The 21,855-nt window shown below is 34.9% G+C and overlaps 1 protein-coding gene across 7 annotated transcripts in view; it reads left to right on the top strand.

The window, feature by feature from the left end:
- NEXN (nexilin F-actin binding protein) overlaps positions 1 to 21,855 on the top strand; it is a 50,724-nt gene that overhangs the window by 13,172 nt on the left and 15,697 nt on the right. For 3 of the 7 annotated variants that reach the window (XM_041746763.1, XM_041746760.1, XM_041746761.1), the window contains exons 3-9: positions 10,707 to 10,785; positions 12,220 to 12,411; positions 12,606 to 12,684; positions 12,771 to 12,919; positions 17,800 to 17,841; positions 19,059 to 19,256; positions 19,350 to 19,526. In XM_041746763.1, the coding sequence (XP_041602697.1) occupies positions 10,759 to 10,785; positions 12,220 to 12,411; positions 12,606 to 12,684; positions 12,771 to 12,919; positions 17,800 to 17,841; positions 19,059 to 19,256; positions 19,350 to 19,526 (864 nt within the window). In that variant the 5' untranslated portion in view covers positions 10,707 to 10,758. The remainder of the gene's footprint in view (positions 1 to 10,706; positions 10,786 to 12,219; positions 12,412 to 12,605; positions 12,685 to 12,770; positions 12,920 to 17,799; positions 17,842 to 19,058; positions 19,257 to 19,349; positions 19,527 to 21,855) is intronic. The other 4 variants (XM_041746767.1, XM_041746762.1, XM_041746764.1 and 1 more) reach the window with 2 other exon arrangements.

Genomic DNA, 21,855 nt, shown 5'->3' with positions numbered 1-21,855 from the left:
GCGCAGCGGTTTGGCACCTGCCTTTGGCCCAGGGCGCGATCCTGGAGACCCGGGATCGAGTCCCACGTCGGGCTCCCTGTGTGGAGCCTGCTTCTCCCTCTGCCTGTGTCTCTGCCTCTCTCTCTCTCTGTGTGACTATCATAAATAAATAAAAAATAAAAATAAAAAAAAATAAAAAAATTTAAAACCATGCATCTAATAACCCAAACAGAAACCCTAATACAAGTTTTCTGGCTCTAACTACAGTGCTTCCTCCACCATCACAGTTGTCTTCACATGTTTAGAAAGTCAACAGGTGGCACCTGGCTGGCTCAGTCAGTTAAGTGTCTCTCTTGAGCTCAGGTCATGATCCCAGGGTCCTGGATTCAAGTTCTGCATTGGGCTCCCTGCTTCTCCCTCTCATTTTGCCTGCCACTCCTCCTGCTTGTGCTCTGTCAAATAAACTCTTTATTAAAAAACCATCAGTTTACTGAGAAAGTGTCATCAGGACATAATTCTGAACATTTTGCGACAAAGGTCCTTAAGCAACAAAAGCTCTAGTGGAATATTTTGGAAGACTTCAAAATATATTTTTATTAACCTTTTGCCAAATTTAAAAATACGTGAGTTTGGAAATTTTTGTGTAAGAGGGGGTTTTATGAAAAATTGTGACAGAATTGAACCTGTATATGCAATTTTAAAAACTGAAGTGTAATTACCAGTGTTCTATTAGGTTCAGGTGTACAACATGTTGATTCAGCAATTCTGTTCATTACTCAGTGCTCACCAGGAGGAGTGTAGTTGCCATTTGTCACCATACAATGTTACACAGTAACAAAAACAAAAGTGTTTTTCATTCCTGTGACTTATTTATTTTATAACTGGAGTTTGTACTTTCTGATTCCTTTTATATATTTGGCCCATCCCTCTACCTGCCTCCCCTCTGGCAACTATTCTTGGTTTTTAAGAGTTTATGGGGTTGGTTTATTCGTTTTTTAGATTCCACGTGTAGGTGAAATCATATGGTATTTGTCTTTCTCTTATCTATTTCACTTAGCATAATGCTCTGTAAACCCATCTATGTTGTCCCAAATGGGAAGATCTCATTCTTTTTTTAATGTCTGAGTAATATTCCAGTGTGTGTGTGTGTGTGTGTATCTTCACATTTTCTCTATCCATCCACCCATTGAGGGACACTATTGTAAATAATGCTACAGTAACCAAAGGGGTACACATATCTTTTTGAATTACATATGACAATTAGAATGACAAGCACTGGACTCTCCATATCATTTTTCACAGTGGCATTCCCACCACTGAATTCCCACCAGTGAATTAGGGTTGTTTTCTCTACATCACCAATACTTGTTATTTCTTATCTTTCTGATACGTAGTCATTTTGATGGGTGTGAGATCATATCTCACTGTGGTTTTGATTTGCATTTCCCTGATGATTAGTGATGTTGAGCATCTTTTCCTATCTGTTGAATCTCTGTACATCTTTGAAAAAAATGTCTATTTGGGTCTTCTGCGCATCTTTCAATCAGATTGTGTTTTGTTTTGGGTTTTTTTGGTGTTGAGTTGTAGAAACTCTTTATATATTTTGCGTATTAACCCCTTATTGCATATATCATTTGCATATATCTTCTCCCATTCAGCAGTTTGCCTTTTTGTTTTGTTGATGGTTTCCTTTGCTGGAGGTGTAGTCCCAATAGTTTGTTTTTGCTTTGGTTTCCCTTGCCTCAGAAGACATATCCATAAATGTGTTGCTAAGGACCATTTCCAACAGATTTCTGCTTGTGTTTTCTTCCCAGAATTTTATAGTTTCAGGTCTCACATTTTAGTCTTTCATCCATTTCAAGTATACTTTTGTGTATGGTGTAAGAAAGACAAGTTTCATTCTTATGCATGTAGCTGTCCAGTTTTCCCAACACCATTTATTAAAAAGACTGTATTTTCCCCCTTGTATAATCTTGCCTTCTTTGTTGTAAATTAATGGGCCATATAGGTGTGGATTTATTTCTGGGCTCTCTATCCTGTTCTATCGTTATATGTTTTTCTTTTTGTGTCAGTACCATACTGTTTTGATTTCTAAGCTTTGTGATATGTTTTGAAATCTGGGATTGTGATTCCTCCAACTCTGTTCTTCCTTCTCAAGAAATAGAACAAATAGCTTTGGCTATTTGAGGTCTTCTGTGGCTCCATACACATTTTAGAATTATTTGTTTTAGTTCTATTAAAAATACTATTGCTATCTTGATACAGATTACATTGAATCTATAGATTGCTTTGATGTTTTGCAAAACATCCATTGCTTTGGATGTTTTAATGGCATTCATTCTTCCAATCCATGAACATTATCTACCTTTCCATTTGTGTTATCCTCAATTTCTTTCATCAGTGTCCTACAGTTTTCAGCATACACAAAAATTAACTTCCTGCGTTAAATTTATTCCTAGGTATTTATTCTTTTTGGTGCAGTTGAAAATGGGGTTTTCTTAATTTCTCTTTCTGCTCCTTTGTTATTAGTGAATAGAAATGCAACAAATTTCTGTATATTAATGGTCTAGAATTTTTAAATCAAAATACACATTGCACCACAAAAAATATGATCATTTACATATTAAGCAGCTATTATTTAGTCCAAAAATGGTCCCAAGTTGGTTGATATATGAGAGTGAGGCAGTTTGGGCAGAGTTGCATGTCATTGTGCCCTTCTGGGAGGAAGGGCCTTGAGTAGTCAGGGCATTGTAGAGTGAGGATGGAGATGTAAAGGAGATAATTTAAAGAAACTGAAAACTTTTCTGCTGCAGTTTAGAAAGCATAATGAGCCATTCCTTGACTAAATATGAATACTGTTGGATTCTCTCCCACAGGAACTTCTTTGATGAATTTATGGTTCAGTGTTCAGCTTCACTAACATGTATGACACTCAAATGAGTTTTGAACATTTCTGAATCCATGTCATGACTTTGTTGGAATCCTATATACTTAAAAAATCCCTCATAAAACCAAAATTCTGTCATTATACAATTAAAAGTGAATTTGGCTACTATAGGAGTACACTGTTAAATAATGTTCTGTTAGATAATCCGGAAGTCTTCTATACTCTTGGCAATTTAGCAGAATGATGGTAGGTCATTCCCTTTTTTTTTAAATATTTAATTTATTTATTCATGATAGACAGAGAGAGAGAGAGGCAGAGACAGAGAGAGAAGCAGGATCCATGCAGGGAGCCTGACGTGGGACTTGATCCAGGGTCTCCAGGATCACGCCCTGGGCTGCAGGCGGCGCTAAACTGCTCTGCCACCGAGGCTGCCCCGATGGTAGGTCATTCCTTAAGAGAATGACATACCTGTGAATACTGGTACTTGATTCTTCACTATCATTAATTACAACAATAGGAATGCTACATTGCATGTTGCTGACTTGGACACTTTTAAAATCAGAGAAAACAGTACCTGACTTTATCACATGTGAATGAATTCACTAAATGAATTCTAAACCACAACCAGCAGAGTTCTCTTCTTTTCATTCACTCCTTGAGAATCATTTAATAATCTAACTTGGTGATTTCCTTAACTCCAAGTAATTTTTTTTTTTTTTTTTAGAGAGAGAGACAGACAGAACCACACATGTGCACAAGAGCAGGGGGAGGGGAGGGAGAAGGAAGAGGGTGAAGCAGACTCCCTTCTAAGCAGGGAGCTCAATCAACATGGAGCTTGATCCCAGGGCTGTGAGATCATGACCTGAGCCAAAGGCAGACACAACTGTGCCATTCAAGCAAGCACCCCAACTCTAAATAATTCTAAGAGAGTAACTGCTAGTGCAAATCAATTTAAAAGGAGATAAACTTGCTTAAATAAAAAGTGTGCTCACATGGGGCAAAATACCAGCACCATGTTGTACTGCCAGTTGCCAGTTAAAGACTACAGATTCATTAAATGTAGAGAATACATGTCTTTTAAGTTTCCACTATATTTCTACTGCTCAGAATTATGGTTCTCAAATGATTTGATTAAAGATTCTGTTGATTACACTGGTAGGTTAAGCCTTATAAGCTAATTGGTGTTCCCCTCCCTCTGACACACCAGTTGTACTGCTTTTTTTGGTATTAGCATAACACAGTGAGTAAGAATGCAGACTCTATAGTCAAACTGCCTGTTTTTATCCCGTGTCCACCAGTCATTATTTGTGTCCTCTTGGGCAAACTCCTTAACTTTCTAAGTCTCAGTTTTCCCATCTTTAACAATTTACAGACTTAAAACCTATTAGATAAACTCAAAGACGTTCTTCTTACCTTAATACTTTAAGAATTTTTTAAAAAAAGATTTTATTTATTCATGAGAGACACACAACAGACACAGGCAGAGGGAGAAGCAGGCTCCATATAGGGAGCCCAACATGGGACTCCATCCCGGGTCCTTAGGATCACGCCCCAGGCTGAAGGCAACACTAAACCACCGAGCCACCCAGGCTGCCCATATTTTAAGAATTTTAAAAATTATGGGGCTTGGAAATTTTGAGAGAGGGTTTGATAATAGTTACCTTAAAGGATTGTTGAGGGGAATGGATGAAATAATCCTTGTTAACTACTTGGCAGATTACCTGCACAGTAAAGGCTCCATAAATGTTAGCTTGGATTATTATCATCATCATTTTATTCATATGTGATCAAAGGATATATGAGTGATTTTGATAAGACAATATAACCAAGGACTGTGGAATAGAATTATTTCATGTGAAGTTAATGAACCAAATGTAGTCAAATTCATACCTTTAACTTTAGCACAGAAAGACACTGGTGTTAGCAATTGGAATATGTTGTTTCTACCAGGCAGAGTCACACCTTTTAAAAATTATAAAGGAGTCCTGGAGCGCCTGGGTGGCTCAGTCGGTTGAGCATCTGACTGTTGATTTCAGCTCAGGTGGTGATCTCAGGGTTGTGAGGTCAAGCCCTGCATCGGGCTCTGTGCTAAGTGCGAATTCTGCTTTTCCCTCTCTACTCCTGCTTGTGCTTCCTCTCTCCCTCTCTTATCTCTAAAAAATAAAATCCTTAAAAAGAATTTTTTAAAAAAGGAATCTTGTAGATATTTGCCTGCTTGATTTTGAAATTGTTTTCTCTAACGTAAAACTATTTAAGAGGAGTCCTGTTTGGTATGTAACCTACACCTTAATTAACACAGTTCTGTAAGACAAAAAAACCAATAAACTTATTTTGCTACAACTTTTTTATCCTCAAAATGAAGAGCAGAGCAAACTCAGAATTCCTTGCTTATATTTTATTCAAAAAAGTTAAAGTTAGTACTTATTCAAATTTTCAGAATTTCAAAATGAGAGCTCAGAATCCTGAAATGACATTTAAAAAACCATTTTAACTGGTTTTACTCTTACTAAATTTAAATATTAAACTTATTCTGAATCTATAAATAAGTCAAGATATAATTTGAAGATTTTTTAAAAATTAAATGAAGGTAGCTGATTCATTTATTCTCCAGGACTACTCTTGACAGGCTAATTTTTCACCATCACTAAACCACACAATTTTCTTTCATTTCCTCACCAAAAAAAAAGGTGGGGGGGGGCTGCTTGAATTTCCCTCTGGCCAATTCAGCTAAGTTTGTCAATCCCTATAATCCTATGTAAGATTGCTTAAAGTTTCCTCATACCCTTTGGTATTACTCTTTTAGATTACACAAATATATTAATATGTGCTCACTGGCCAGGAAATGTAGGTTTTGTTTTTGTTTTAGATTTTATTTTTTTGAGAAAGAGAATGAGCCGTGGGGAGGGGCAGAGGGAGAGAGAGAGAGGGAGAAGTAGACTCCCGCTGAGCAGGAAGCCTGATTGGATGTGGGGCTGCATCCCAGGACTTGTTTGAGGACCTGAGCAGAAGGCAGCCACTTAACCAACTGAGCCACCCTGGTGCCCCAGGAAATATAAGTTTTTACTGAAGAGGATAAAAATGGTAGTGAGATAGACTACTTGAATAATGAAATTATCAAAATTATAGATGGCTACTAATGTTAGGTATTATTCTAGAATTTTTCACATATGTTATCTAATCCTAACTAGGAAGCACAAAACTTAAATTTGGATGTAGGTCTGATTATCAAATTGTTATAATCAAAGTGTGAGGTGATAAAGGCTCATCTGTATTATTATGGAGGCATTGGAAATAGTGAAGTAATATATGTGAACAAATTTGAAAGAAACATTCACAAATCTTGACAATCTATCATAATATAAGAGATCTAAAAGAAGAATGAACCAGAAATAGCTCTGAGGTTTGAGAAGCTATGAGAATGAAGGGTAAGTTTTGTTGGTTACATAAGAAATACTTAATAGGAAATTCTAGATATGATGGAATGACTCAGGTAAGAGCTCAGGACTCGAGCTGTTTGTATTTATTTCAGGCACACAGAATTAGATTACTCACAAACCTTGGTAATGACACACAGTCACGCATGGCCTGCTTTTATTAGGAAAGTATTGCTAATAATGTAATAAGCAACCACAAGCCCACTGAACAACAAAAGTTAGGACCTTATTAATAATTACATGGAATAATCCCCCATCCACCTCCATCATATTGTCTTCTCCCAGAGAGAAAACTTTAACCCAAAATGGCTTCACTGGAAATATTTAAGGAAAAAGTTGATATCAATGCTACATGAGGTCTTACAGAAAATTAAAGAAGAAATACTTCCCAACTCATTCTATATGACCAGTATTACTCTGTTAACAGAAAACAGATGTTCCAAAAAAAATAATAAAACTACAGACCAGTATCTCCCATAAACATGGATGCAAAACCTAAAATTTTATCAAATTGAATTTACTGGTATGTTAAAAGGATAATGCATCATGACCAAATGAAGTTTATCCTAGGAATGTAAAGTCAATTTAACATTTGAAAACAAAATAATATGCTATAATAAAAATAAATAAAAGTTATCTCAATAGATACAGAAAAAGCATTAGATTAAATTCTCCATTCCTGAGATTACTCTTGCACAACAGGAATAAAAAGAAACTTCAACTCAAATAGGACATCTAAGAAAAATCTGTAACTAAAATCATATTTAATGGTAAAAGACTAAACATGTTCATCCTAGGATCAGGAACAAGGCAGATGTTTACTCCCCCTACTTGTATTTGACTTTGTATCGAAGGTTCTATAGCCAGTACAGGCATCTGTACATAGATATAATCATATATGTAGAAAACCTAATGGAAGGTACAAAAAAACCAATGGAGCTTTAGCCAGGCAGGATGATATAAGATCAGAATACAAAAATAAATTATATTTCTATCTACTAGCAACACATGATCAACAAGTTAAATATAAAAAATAACATCATAAAAATAACATCAACAAATATGGAATGATTTACAGATAAATCTCACAGAAGATGTGGAAGACCTGCATATTGGAAACTGCAGAACATTTCTGAGAAAAAATTATAGAATATGTAAGTAAGTGGGGATTTATATAGATAAGAGTAAAAAAAAAATGGAGAATTCATGCATCAGAAGACTCAAGATGTCACAACAGATTCAGTGCAATCCCAATCAAAATCTCAGGCATTTTTACAGAAATTGACAACTTGATTCTAAAACTCGTGAGGTTCAAAGGACTTAGGATAGTCAAAACAAGCTTAAAAAAGAACAAAGTCGGAGTTACACTAACTTTTTCAAGGCTCATTATAAAGTACACTAATTGGTTACTTGGGTGGCTCAGATGGTTAAGCATCTCACTCTTGATTTCGGCTCAGGTCATTATCTCAGGGTCCTGGGATTGAGCCCCACATCAGGTTCCACTCAGCTTGGCATCTGCTTGGGATTTTCTCCCTCTCCTCCTGCCCCTCCCTCCCACTCAAGGTCTCTCCCCATCTAATAAAATCTTAAAAAAAAAAAACAACTAGTACTCTAATCAAGATATCAAGACGTGGCATAGTGATGGTAGTTTAAAAAAAGAATGAAAGAAAGAAAAATACTGTTTCTTGACATCAAGAAAGACAGGCTGATGGAACAGGGTCCAGGAATAGACCCACTCATGTATGGTCAATGGATTTTTGACAAAAGTGCAAGAAGCATTTCAGTGGAGAGAGGATACATTTTTTTTTAAATAACTGGTCCTGGGAAAATTGTTATCCATATGCAAAAAAGTGAATTTTTGCCATATGCAAAAATGAACCCCAAATGGATCAAAAACTGAAATGCAAAACCTAAACTATAAAACTCTTAGAAGTAAATGTAGAATAAGTTCTTTGTGATTGTGGGTTAGGCCAGTACAACAAGAAAAACACAAGTTATTTTTTAAAAATTGATAAAATAGACTTTATCAAAATGCACAACTTCTCCTCTTCCAAAGATATTGTTAAGAAAATTAAAAGAAACTAAAGACTGGGAGAATATCTTTGCAAATTATACATTTGATCTGGAGTTTTGTATCCAGAATGTATACTTTCAAAACTTAATGGGAAATAGGGGCACCTGGGTAGCTCAGTTGGTGAAGCATCTGACTCGATTTCAGCTCAGATCATGATCTCAGGGTTGTAAGATTGAGCCCCGTATTCAGCAAGGAGTCTGCTTAGGATTCTCTCAGTCTCTCTCCCTCTACCCTTCCCTCCTCCTCACCCCTGGGCTTCTTCACTGTCTCTAAAATAAAAAATAAGTAGATCTCTAAAAAAAAGAAAACTTAATGGAAAATAATTCAGTAACAAAATGGGCAAAAGATTTGAACAGATACTTCCACCAAAGAATATTTAGCAGTAGAAAAGAAATGTATGAAAAGATGTCCAATAGCACTAGTTATTAGGGAAATGTAAACTAAAACCATAATGTGATGCCATTACACACTTTTAGAATGTCTAAAATTAATACCAAGTGGAAAGTATCTTGGTGGGAAGATAAAATGATACAACCATTTAGAAAACAGTTTGGCAATTTCTAAAAAAGTTAAACATCTATAAGGCCTAGCCATTCTTTACTGAGAAATTAAAAAAGCATATGTTCATACAAAGACTTGTACATGAGTATTCACAGCAGCATTATGTAATAGTAGCTGTAAACAACCCAAATGTCCATCAGCAGATGAATGGGTAACAAATTGTGGTATATTCATACAATGGAATAATAGTACCAAAAAGGAATGAACTATTGATATATGTAACAACATGGATGAATCTCAAAATAATTGTGCTGGGTAAAGAAGCCTGACAAAAGAGTACATACTATTTGATTCCATTTATAGAAAATTTAATCTACAGTGATCAAAAGAGTACCTGCCTGAGGATGGGGGTAGGAAAAGCAAGAAAAGAAAGGAGTTCAGGGGTCTGAGAAAACTTGTAATGTATATATTGATTGTGGTGATAGTGACACAGGTACATACATATGTCAACTTATCAAATTGAGCACTTTTTAAAAAGTGTAGTTTATCGTATGTTAATTATGCCTTAGTAAAGCTGTTGATTTTTTTTTAAACCAATGGATAAAATTCTAAAAATTACTCAATTCAGATGTAGGCAGGGAAAGGATAATAGAGGAAGAAAAAAAAGAGGCAAACAAATGGTGAAATGGTAGACTTAAGTCCATTCATCTATATAATTACATTAAATGCTGATGGATTAAATGCTGTAATTAAAAGATATTATTAGAACTGATTTTTCAAAACAAGTCCAATTATATGCTATGTCCAAGAGATGTACTCAACATATAAAGATGTAGGCTGAAAGTAAATGGCTGGGCACCTGGGTGGCTCAGTCGGTTAAGCATCTACCCTTGGCTCAGGTTATGATCCTAGGGCCCTGGGATTGAGCCCTGTGTCAGGTTCTCTGATCAGCAGGGAGCCTGCTTCTCTCTTTCTCTCTCTCTAATAAGGAAATAAAATCTTTAAAAAAAATTAAAAAAAAAAAAGAATGTAAATGGCTAGAAAATTATATATATCATGCAGACTAAAGAAAATTGGTGCAGCTATTTTAATATCAGAGAAGTTCAAGACAATGAGATAAAATGAGACTCATACTGATGAGTCAATTAAAAAAGAAGATATCGGGATCCCTGGGTGGCGCAGCGGTTTGGCGCCTGCCTTTGGCCCAGGGCGCGATCCTGGAGACCCGGGATCGAGTCCCACATCAGGCTCCCGGTGCATGGAGCCTGCTTCCCCCTCTGCCTGTGTCTCTGCCTCTCTCTCTCTCTCCCTCTGTGACTATCATAAATAAATAAAAATTAATAAAAAAAATTAAAAAAAAACAAATCCTTTGCAAATGCACTTGATACATTCACCAAACTATTCTGAACCATAAATTTACAAGGATTTTTTAAAAAGATTTATTTATTTGAGAGAGAAGAGAGAGGGAGCGAACATGGCAGGGGGAGGGGTAGAGGGAGGGAAACTCAAGCAGACTCCATGCTGAATGTGTAGCCTGTCACAGGGCTTGATCTCAGAGATCCTGAGATCACGACCTGAGCTGAAATCAAGAGTCAGACACTCAACTAACTGAACCATCCAGATGCCCCTACTAATACCATGTGGCTTATACCTTCTATACCCTGAATCTTGGGAAGAGGAGCTGAAAGTTATTACAGTTTATTACTTCCCCGGATTATGCCAATATTTTTTGAGAAGCAATTAACATGCTGTTCATGTTTATAAAAATACATAGCTTATTAAAAATTAAGTCATTAAAAATTCTTACTCAATACTAATATATTTTTTTCAGGTGCAAAAATTTACAAAGCTCCAAAATCACCCTGAGACCACATATAGCAAACATGAATGATATTTCCCAAAAAGCAGAGGTAAGTCTCAAATGTTTAAAAAAAAAATGGAGGAAACGTAGGATTGACTATAGAGCTGCTGAATGGGCATCTGTTAGGTAGAAAGGTCATGGCTAGAAGTTCATAATGACATGGTGTCAGGATAGAAAATGTAAGAGCTAAAATTCACAGGCTGTTTTTGGGCCCAGTATTTTCACTTGGATTCTAATCTTGGAAACATAATTATTAAATTTGTGAATGATTGTGAAGTGGATGTGATGGCTAGCATCTTAAGTAGAATTTTAATACCTTGATAAGTCGTAGAAGTTATTTTTTTAGTATTAAAACAGATTTGGAAAAAAAAACAGATTTGATATATATCCTTAGGGGAAAGCAGTAATTCACTCTTGGGTGAGGCTCCTTCTTAGCTACTTCTTACAGCAGCTGCAGTAAAACTTCTCTTGGCTTTTTTCTGGTTCTTGGCTGTAGTTTCTGAGAGTTGTGTGTAGTAGGAAGAGCTCATCATGCTGACAACCCCAGCATAATGAAGTTTTAAAAAAAAAAAAACCTTAAATGGCCAGTGATCCCATAAGATGATAATAAAATAGAGGTTGGGTATGCCACAGATTAATAAGTAATTTGCCATTATCACTAGGAAAAAAGGGTTTGGTGTTTTGAAGGCACTGACATTTTATTTACTGGAACTTTTTAGGGATCAGCCTTATTTTCAAAATGATGAAAATAATTGGCTTTCCTGGTTTTAGAGTGGAGGAAAATCTTTTCTCCATCTTTACTAGATTCCTCCTTTCCTGGGAAGCTCTTTTGCCATCTTAGAATTCAGCCTACTTGTGATGATACAGCCTTTTTACCCATTTTTAACGTTGGTTGACAGAAGTTCTAGATGGGCAGTACAGCAGTAGTAACAACGTATAAATCACTGCTTGTATGCAAAGACCCTGGCCACCTCAGCCACACATGGAAATAAAGGACTGCCCTTCAGTTTTACTCATATTTGATATGGAAATAAGCAAAAGCATTGGTATATATATTAGGCTTTAAGGTTTAAGGCCTACATTTTTGCTTTCTTTTCACCTTCACCTAACTTATTGAAATTAGTCCTGGTATCTTTTAAGTCTAGAGATGTAAAAACTGAATCTTTAATAATGGTGTAGGAAAACATATTGTTTTAAGTTAGAATCTGATATTCAATTTTTATATTTTACTAGCCTTTGGCTTCAGTGGAACACACCTACAAAATGGAACTTCTTTATATTAGTAGAGTTTTTATTCGTTTTTTTCTAAGTTTTATACTTAGACTTTAGAAAGTAATCTGATTATGATTGTACAAATGTTTCAAACTCATTTCTGCTTTCTGTTTCAATAAGTATTTCTTATATTGCTTATTCTAATCTATCTTTACCTGATTTCTTCCTTACTTTTTTTTAACTGTCTTCTCTTTATTTTCTTCTAACGAAGATTCTGCTTTCTTCATCTAAACCTGTCCCAAAAACCTATGTGCCAAAACTTGGCAAGGGCGATGTAAAGGATAAGTTTGAAGCCATGCAGAGAGCCAGGGAAGAAAGAAATCAAAGGAGATCTAGAGATGAAAAACAAAGAAGAAAAGAACAATATATTAGAGAGAGAGAATGGAACAGGAGAAAGCAGGAGGTTATTTTATTTTATTTTATTTTATTCTTGTGCAAAATTCATTTTTGTCTTTTTAATTTAAGCTTTATTCACATTAACCATATTTTAACCTTAAGTGAAATAATTTTCTGTATTGATAAGTTAATTTCGATCTCTTTGTGTATAATTTAGTCTAAATTTTGGACATGCTCATATTAATTTATTTAACCACTTAGATTAAAGAAATGCTTGCTTCTGATGATGAGGAAGAGGTATCTTCTAAAGTAGAAAAGGCTTATGTCCCAAAGCTAACAGGTAAGAAGCTTGAGGAGTAAATTGTAAATGAAATTGCAAAAAACGGAAATGTGGCAAAATATCAGACATGTTTCATATGTTCTTAGGAACTGTTAAAGGTAGATTTGCTGAAATGGAGAAACAAAGACAAGAGGAACAAAGAAAGAGGACAGAGGAGGAACGAAGACGCAGGATTGAGCAGGACATGTTAGAGAAGAGGAAGATACAACGTGAATTAGCAAAAAGGGCTGAGCAGGTATATACTAAATATTGGTATTTGCTTCAGAAACTAATTGTACAGAGTAAAACTCATCAGTGCATTGCCTAACTAAAATAGTTTAATATAACATAGACCTATTAAATAGCTAACTTAAAAACAAGATGTTAAGTACAAATTCTTATTATCAAATACCTAGAAGAAGGGCAGAATGTGCTTACTTTAAGGTTGATTGCTGAGATAACTTGTTATGTACCCTTGCGTCATTCCTTACACTGTCCACACTTCCTGTTTTTCCTGACATGTTAGAGGGCTTTACAAAGATGTAAGGCAGTTTCACATGAAGTATCCACAGTATGCTGGGCTTTCAATAGCAATCAATAAATACTTGTTGGTTATTATTACACACTAAAGCATAATTGGGATACCCTTCCTACTCGAGAGTCTGAAATAAATCACAGTTTATTTAATAATGGTATTATTAGCTCATTAACTTTTTTTTAAAGTTGGGGATGGTGTGGTAGGAGATAGGAGAAATGTGTGATAGTCATTTCCTTCAGATAGCCATTACTGATGCCCATAGCCACAGGGGACAAATTAGAGGGAAGAAAAGAATTACTATGATTTTATACAGTTTCTTTAATGAATTTAGAATTCCTGTATAAGCTTAGAGCGTGAGAACTAAGAAGTTGGTAAGTATTTTTAAAATGCTCAAGAATCGGATCTAATTTCCAGAAAAAGCTAATCTCTCAAAATGATTAATGATTATAATGACATAGAAACTTGAGGCTTTGTCATAATTTCACTAAGTAAAGAATTGGTCAGTTCACAAAATTTTTTAAGGCATTGATATGTTTTACATTATAAATTATCTGTAATCATAGACTTGAAAAGATGACAGTTATATTGTTGATGTACTTAACCTCATCTATATTGTTAAGATCACAAGAGATGATCAGTGTATTGAGCTTAATGAGATGGTACTTATCTCCTAGACTTGTTAAGATCATATGAGGGGGCACCTGGGTGGCTTAGTCAGTTATGTGTCTGACTCTTGGTTTTAGCCTTGGTCATGATCTCAGGGTCTTGGGTTCAAGCCCCACATGGGGCTCTGCACTCAGCAAGGGAGTCTGCTTCCCTTCTCTCACTCCCTCTGTCCTCATCCTGCTCAGGCACAGTCTCTCTCTCAAATAAATAAATATTTAAAAAATAAAAGATTATATTAGTTAATAAATGCAAAACAATTAAAACAGTCCCTGGTACACAGTAAGTAGGCTATAAATAATGCTTCACTTAAATAATCATACATAGAGATAAAATGTCATGAAACCGTTTTAGCGTCTCCATCTTTCATTGGTAACAAATTAACATAGTCTTCACAGTATAAAACCATTTTTATTGTGAAATTGTACTTGGCTCTTTTTTTAAATATACTTGGCTCTTTTTTGCCTACTGTTTAAGTGCCTTAAATCTATTTGTTATGCTCCTTCTAGTTTCCTACCTTCCCCAAAAGAAAAATGACAAAGAAGGCAAAGTATATACCATACCTGCATGTCAAAGAAATTTATTTACCCAGACTTTGCAAATAACCACTTTCTGTGGCACAAATAGCCACTTATATAGTGGCATATGATGACATATGCCGATGAATTATAGAAAAGAATTGGAATTTCCTATATTTTATCACTTTGTACCTATTTATTTATTTTTTAAATAAAGATTTATTTATTTATTCATGAGAGACACAGAGAGAGAGGGGGGCAGAGACATAGGCAGAGGGAGAAGCAGGCTCCATGCAGGGAGCCTGACATGGGACTCCATCCCAGGTCCCCAGGATCATGCCTGGGCTGAAGGTGGCGCTAAACCACTGAGCCACCGAGGCTGCCCTGTACCTATTTATTAAAGAAAGGATGGCATATACTTAACCTCTTCCATCTCGTCATCAAAGATGAGAATTCATTTTGCAATGAAATGTCACCCAGGAGTACAAATATAATAAGTATTATAGATTATATATTGTAAATATAAAATATATCAACATACGTAATTACATTTATGATATAAATTATAAAGTAATAAGAATAAAGTATATGATTAAAATATAAGGTATTTGACAGCAAATAGTGGGTATGTATATGGAGTTAGTCTACTTATTTTTTAAGTCTTTTTCTTATTTTTTAATTACTTTTTAAAAATATTTATTTATTTGAGAGAGAGCACAAGCAGGGGTGGGGGCAGAGGGACAAGCAGACTCCTTGATGAGCAGGGAGCCCAATCCCGGGCTCGATCCCAGAACCCTGGAATCATGACCTGAGCCAAAGGCAGACACTTAACTGACTGAGCCACTCAGGCACCCCCTACTTATTTTAAGTCTTATATACTCTTTCAAAAAGCACTGACTAGACTAACTAGACTTTAAGACCCACTACAACCCCAAGAACTGAATATTTAAGCAATGGTTTCTCAGTGTGTGTTCAAGAGGTGAATTTAAATATGATGAAGACATGGGATACTAAGGGAAATAAAGTATCATAAAAAAGAAACACTTCTTTTTCATGATAGTAACTCCAGAAAACTACATGGCAGGGTGCTGTGACAATTTTTGTTATTTGAGAATATGTAGGTAGAGCAAAATAAACTATTAATAGTAGTTTTATCTTACAAATATGGAAAGTCCGATTTTAAAATTTAAGTACATCTTCTGCTCAAGTCAAATAAAGTTGAATCTGTCTTTGAATTTAAGAAGTATGACATAGGTAATAAAAAATTCTTAATGTTGGGGGGCCTGGCTCAGTTGGTGGAGCATGTGACTCTTGATCTTGGAGTTGTCAGTTCAAGTCCCACATTGGGGCTTGAAAAAAGAAGGTTAATTTGAAAAATCCACTATACAAGTCCATATTTGAGAATCCTTTAGAAGGAATTCTTGAGTCAGGATAACTCAGATTCTAGGCTTTTATGATGAATTAAAAATGGATATACTTCGTATATTGGATGTTAGAATCAAAGACCAATAGAATTTGAGGGAGAATCTTAATTTAGTATAATCTGGTTATCTTTGAGGATACTTTGATGGGCAAGGTTGACATCTATCTACTTAGAAAAAGAATTTATTGATAGGGGACTGGGATGTTGAAAATAAAGGGGAGAAAAGGACGTTGGTTTGGGAAGAAGAAGTAACAAGAGTTTCCTTTTCATAATCAAAAGAAGTAGCTGGGAAGTAGCTCTTCGGTGGTAGCTTTGGAGAGCTAACACTATAACAAAATTGAATATCTCAGTTCTCTGTGAATATACTGACACCATGGCCACTTGGATAAATTTATCTTTTCTTTTGTTTATTGAAACCCGGTGGAAAAAAAATGTCTTCTATTAAAGTTTTGATAATGGCTTAAAATGAGCAAAGAAGAAAGCATACAACAACCATTCCAATATAATTTACTATCTTACCAAAAGCTAATAAAAATCTGAAAAGGTTTCAGCAACTGAAAGAAATTTGGGGTTAAGAAATTTAAAATTTATCTTCCCTATACTCTCAATGTCTGGCTTCTCACCATAACTCCTAGAACTTTTTATTGAGAGACAAATGTGATTTGTTGAATTCCTAGCATTCTTTTGAAGGGAAATACTTTTTTTTTAAGTTTATTAAAGTATTCTCTACATCCAATGTGGGGCATGAACTCACAACCCCAAGATCAAGTGTCTTGTGCTCTTCCAACAGAGCCAGCCAGGTGCCTCTGAAGAAAAATAATTTTCTAATCGTTTTATTATAGATTAAATTTTTTCTTAGTATAATACATCACTCAATAAAACCATCACCATTTACATAGCAAATTAGCGTAATATATAATTATGCAAGACAAATGATTCTGAACAAAACTTAATAATAATTGTTAAAACATAAAATAGATTTTTAAAAAAATTACACATTCATAATTTATTTTTCAAAAAAATTGGTATCTTAATAAAATGTATTAATTCTCCCGTGACAGAGAATATAGAAAAGGAAAGTGGAATGATGAAGAACAGGGACTTAGCCAGTCCAGTTCCTACTATGAGCCAAGGTACAACAGAATTCCCTTAGACTGCATAAGCAACAGACTACATCCAGACTCTTTCCCTGATGTTAAAAATCGTGTTAAAACAAGAAACAGTATGAATGTTTACTTTCTCCCATTTTCCCATTGCTTCTGTTTCCTTTCCCTAAGATCTCAAACATTGCCTTATTTAACTCACCTATCTTCTTCTCCTTTCTGTTCGGTACATGTAAAAGCCTGGCCCTCAAGCTGTCCTAATGGTGCTTCTTATGAATAATGTCCAAGTTGAGACCCCCTTCTATTGAATGAGGGACCTTCCTTCCTAGACGTGGTCAAAATATAAACAATTATACCTACCAGAATTCTTTTCCCTTCTAAACTAGCCATGCGAAAGCTAGTGCACTGCACTGTGTGATTGTGTCAGTTATTTTTTGCCATGTATTTATATTTTAAGATATAGCCATGATTATTGGATTACTAATGATAGGTTTTACTTTGGCTGGGGCAAAGACAGACTGGAGAAATGTTTCTGTATCTCAGTTTAAATTGCTAATTTAATTAATAATTGCTGCTTGTAGGCTTATAGCAGGTTAAAAGAGTTTGGTCCATTATTCAAATTCCAGAATTATAAAGGTAGGCTTTATTTTAATTTAATATGTTATTCCCTAGATATTGATCTTGATGTCAAAATACAAAAACTAATATAAGGCTTAATCTCCACTTAAAAGGACCTAATAGGCCAATTTGGAGGAACATAAAACTATTTCAAAAATTATAAATTTGAAAATTTTACCATAAGTCACAAGTAAATTACTTCTCAATTGTATGTTTAAAAGCAAAAAACAGAAATTCAATGTAATGTAATGATATGAAATTCTCATTCAATAGATTGAGGACATAAGCAATACGGGAACTGAAACAGCATCAGAGGTAAATGGACATTTCCTTTAATGAAACATTCACCTAAAACTATCTGATTCACAAATAATCATTTAATTAAAAAATTAAAAGCATTTTTATTTTTACTATAATTATAGCAACAACAACAAAAAGGACAAAAGTATTTTGCAAAGCAAGATCATACTTTTGCACTTTCAAACACTATATCTTAGTGTCTTAAAAGAATGGAAAGAAGGAAAAATGTATGTTTTTGCTTTCATGGTTAGAGACACAAGTCTCAGTTTGAACTAGTCTGCCAAGACTGTGTTTCTTGAACTGTTATTAATAGTCGAGATTGTCGAAAGCTAACATTTTTTAAAAAGCAAGTTTTTTCCCCATCATTTGTCATCTTCTTTCCCCAGAGTTCCTGATAGTTTGTTTTGATTATCACATACTCGCAGGAAGTACAGTATCTAGAACCATGAAGGAATGTTCAACAACCACAAAAATTTCAGTTAATCCCTTTTTATCTAACAGAAAGTTAAAACATCAGTCAATTTGATGGTGTGCCTAAAACTACAGCCACATAAATTGGAAGCAATTTTATTTTAAGGGCATGTGTTACATATTATAACTCACTTTATTTTTGAAAAAAGTTCAGAGGTAACAATAGATTACATAATAGAACTAATTAAAATGAACTTTAAAAACAAATTTAGGAATCTTTTATTAGGACCAAATGCCAGTGAGTTTTGTCAATGAGTGTTTTATAAACAACTTGGAAATACTGTTTGGTTTCCTCACTAAATAATAGTTTTGTTTAGTATTTAAAAACTTGCAGAGAGAAAAAAGTCCTATGGAGAGACTTTTTGTGAACTGAATCTATCCACCATCAAATTGATTTAGAGTACACTCACATGCACATCACCTTTTGTGAAATTAGTGCATGGACAGCTAAATTCAGATAATGTCACGTGGTTTTATCCAAACAGCTGTATTAACATCACCTTCTAGGAAAGAAGCTGTTCCTTGAACCTTGTCAGCAATGGATTTCAGTAAGATTAACTCCATGTACAGTGAATTCAGAGAAAGAACTATTGAATCTGTAATTGTTGAAAGAACTATTGAAGTCTGTAAGAGATATAAATTTTTGTTTTTCATAACATTCATGGCAATGTAATGAAATTCACCAATAATGGAGGTAAAGTCCCGTGAAACCTAAATTTTCGTCAGGAAGAAATATGCTAATTATCTATTTTATAAATTAGGAAGGAGACGATTCACTACTTGTAACAGTGGTACCTGTCAAATCATACAAAGCTTCTGGAAAGATAAAAAAGAATTTTGAGGATCTAGAGAAAGAACGAGAAGAAAAAGAAAGGGTCAAGTATGAAGAAGATAAAAGAATAAGATATGAAGAACAACGTCGATCTCTCAAGGAAGCAAAATGTCTTTCATTGGTCATGGTAATTTTTTTTTTTTTTTTAGGAACAAATCAAAGCAGTTAAGTTAGCATTTCCTTTTATGATTAACAGATGGGTTTTCACAATGTTTTTTAGGATGATGAACTAGAAAGCGAGACAAAAAAAGAATCACTTTCTCCTGGAAAATTGAAACTAACTTTTGAAGAACTGGAAAGACAAAGACAAGAAAACCGAAGGAGGCAGGCTGAAGAGGAAGCAAGACAACGTTTAGAAGAAGAGAAGCGTGCTTTCGAAGAAGCAAGGCGGCAGATGGTAAAACAAACATATACATATGTTTAGATATATATTTATATATTATATGTTTTTATATTATATTATATTATATATATAAAGATTTTATTTTTAAGTAATCTCTATACTCAATGTGGGGCTTCAACCCACAACCCTGGAATCAGGAGTTGCATGCTCCACCAACTGAGCCAGCCAGGCACCCCTATAATATATATAACACATAATGATATATAACCTATAAATTATATTTTACATATAAATTATATAAATGTTATATGTAAAACATTTAATATTAGGGAAGGAAGCTAGCTTTAGATAAAATTCAATCCTATAAATTCAAGGAGATTGTCTATATAAAAAGATCTGATTTTGAAACTGTACATATTTCATATATAAAATCCATCTGTATTATTTTCTAGTTTCCCTTTATGGGATATTTTACCTAATATGTTTTAAATTTTTATTTTCATGTTATAAATTATTGTAAATATGTAAAATAATTAGTCCATGAACCTACTTTCTCTTTATCTGTTAGTTCAGCCTGCAGCATATTTAATGACAGGGTACAGCACACGCACACTTTCAAGTTTAATCATGTGTACACTTAGTCCAATTTTTCAAATATTTGAACATGTCAAAATAAGTTTACTATGGAATATGCAGTTTGTCATATAAGGTATGTAGGTGTGTGTGTGTGTGTGTGTATGTGTGTGTATACTTGGGTATAGAGTGTAGTGGTTAAGAATATGGCTGTATGGCTTCTGGAGGTGCCTGAGTGGCTCACTCGGTGTCTGCCTTTGGCTCAGGTCATGGTCCCAGGGTCCTGGGATTGAGCCCATATTGGGCTCCCTGCTTAGCAGGGAGTCTGCTCCTCCCTTTCCCTCTGCTGCTCCCCTTGCTTGTTTGCTCTGTCAAATAAATAAAACCTTAATTTTTTTTTTAAAAGCATGGCTTCTAGGACCATACTGCGTGGATTCACATATCTACTATTTATCAACTGTAACCAGAGACAAGCTTTTTAACCGCTCTATGTCTTACTTTCCTTATACGTAAAATGGTGAAAATAATTGTGACTACTTCTTAAATTGTTTAAGTGGGTCAATACAGAATGCAGATAAAGTAATGTCTGGCATGTAAAATGTTAACTATTATTGGCATCTATAGAATGTTAACTATTATTGGGGCACCTGGGTGGCTCAGTCCGTTGAGTGTCTGCTTTTGGCTCGGGTTGTGATCTCAAGGTCCTAGGGTCGAGTCCTGCATCTCAGCTCCCTGCTCAGTGGTGAGTCTGCTTCTTCCTCGAACTCTGTGATCTCTCTTATTCTCACTCTCTCTCAAATAAATAAATAAAAATCTTTTAAAAATGTTAACTATTGGGATCCCTGGGTGGCTCAGCCTTTTTGGCGTCTGTCTTTAGCCCAGGGTGTGATCCAGGACATCCCGGGATCGAGGCCTGCATTGGGCTCCCTGTGTGGAGTCTGCTTCTCCCTCTGCCTGTGTCTCTGCCTCTCTCTGTGTCTCTCATGAATAAATAAATAAAATCTTTTTTAAAAATGTTAACTATTATATTAATAACTATATTGATAAAAAATAAAGTTGAAATATTAAAATACTCATTCCAAATCTCATTATAAAAATTTGAAGAATTTGGGGGCACTTGGGTGGCTCAGTTGGTTAAGTGTCTGCCTTCGGTTTAGGTAGTGAATCCAGGGTCCTGGGATCAAGCCCTGCATCAGACTCCCTGCTCAGCACAGAGTCTGCTTTTCCTTCTCCCTCTGCGTGCTGCTCCCCTGCTGGGACCCTCTCTTTCTGTCAAATTAATTCTTTAAAAATAAAATAAAAATTTCAGAAATTTCAATGGAATATCTATGATTTTAAATTTAAGAAAAATTTTTAAAGATTTTATTTACTCATGAGAGACACAGAGAGAGGCAGAGACATAGGCAGAGGGAGAAGCAGGCTCCCTGCGGGGAGGCCGTTGCCGGACTTCATCCCAGGACCCCGGGATCACACCCTGAGCCGAAGGCAGATGCTCAACCCTTGAGCCACCCAGGCGTCCCAAAGTTATGCAATTTCTTGATCAACTTTCATTATCTATAAAAGTTAAATTCTCTAGACATTTGTTTCAAAATGTTATTACCCTTGGGTAATTATAATTGCATAATATGTACACATTTTAGCTATGAGTGAGTGGTGGTCAATTTAGTGAAAAGAAATAGAATCATTAATCAAATCATAAACTTCAATAAATAATAAAATATAATTTAAATTATAAACATAATTTGAATTTTATAAAAAAAAAGTTCTGGATAATCCTTTATCTGATCAGTATAGAGAAAAGTACCATAGT

This window comes from Vulpes lagopus, chromosome 3 (assembly GCF_018345385.1).
Source record: "Vulpes lagopus strain Blue_001 chromosome 3, ASM1834538v1, whole genome shotgun sequence".
Taxonomy (NCBI): Eukaryota; Metazoa; Chordata; class Mammalia; order Carnivora; family Canidae; genus Vulpes; species Vulpes lagopus.
This window is presented reverse-complemented; position numbering and strand designations above follow the sequence as displayed.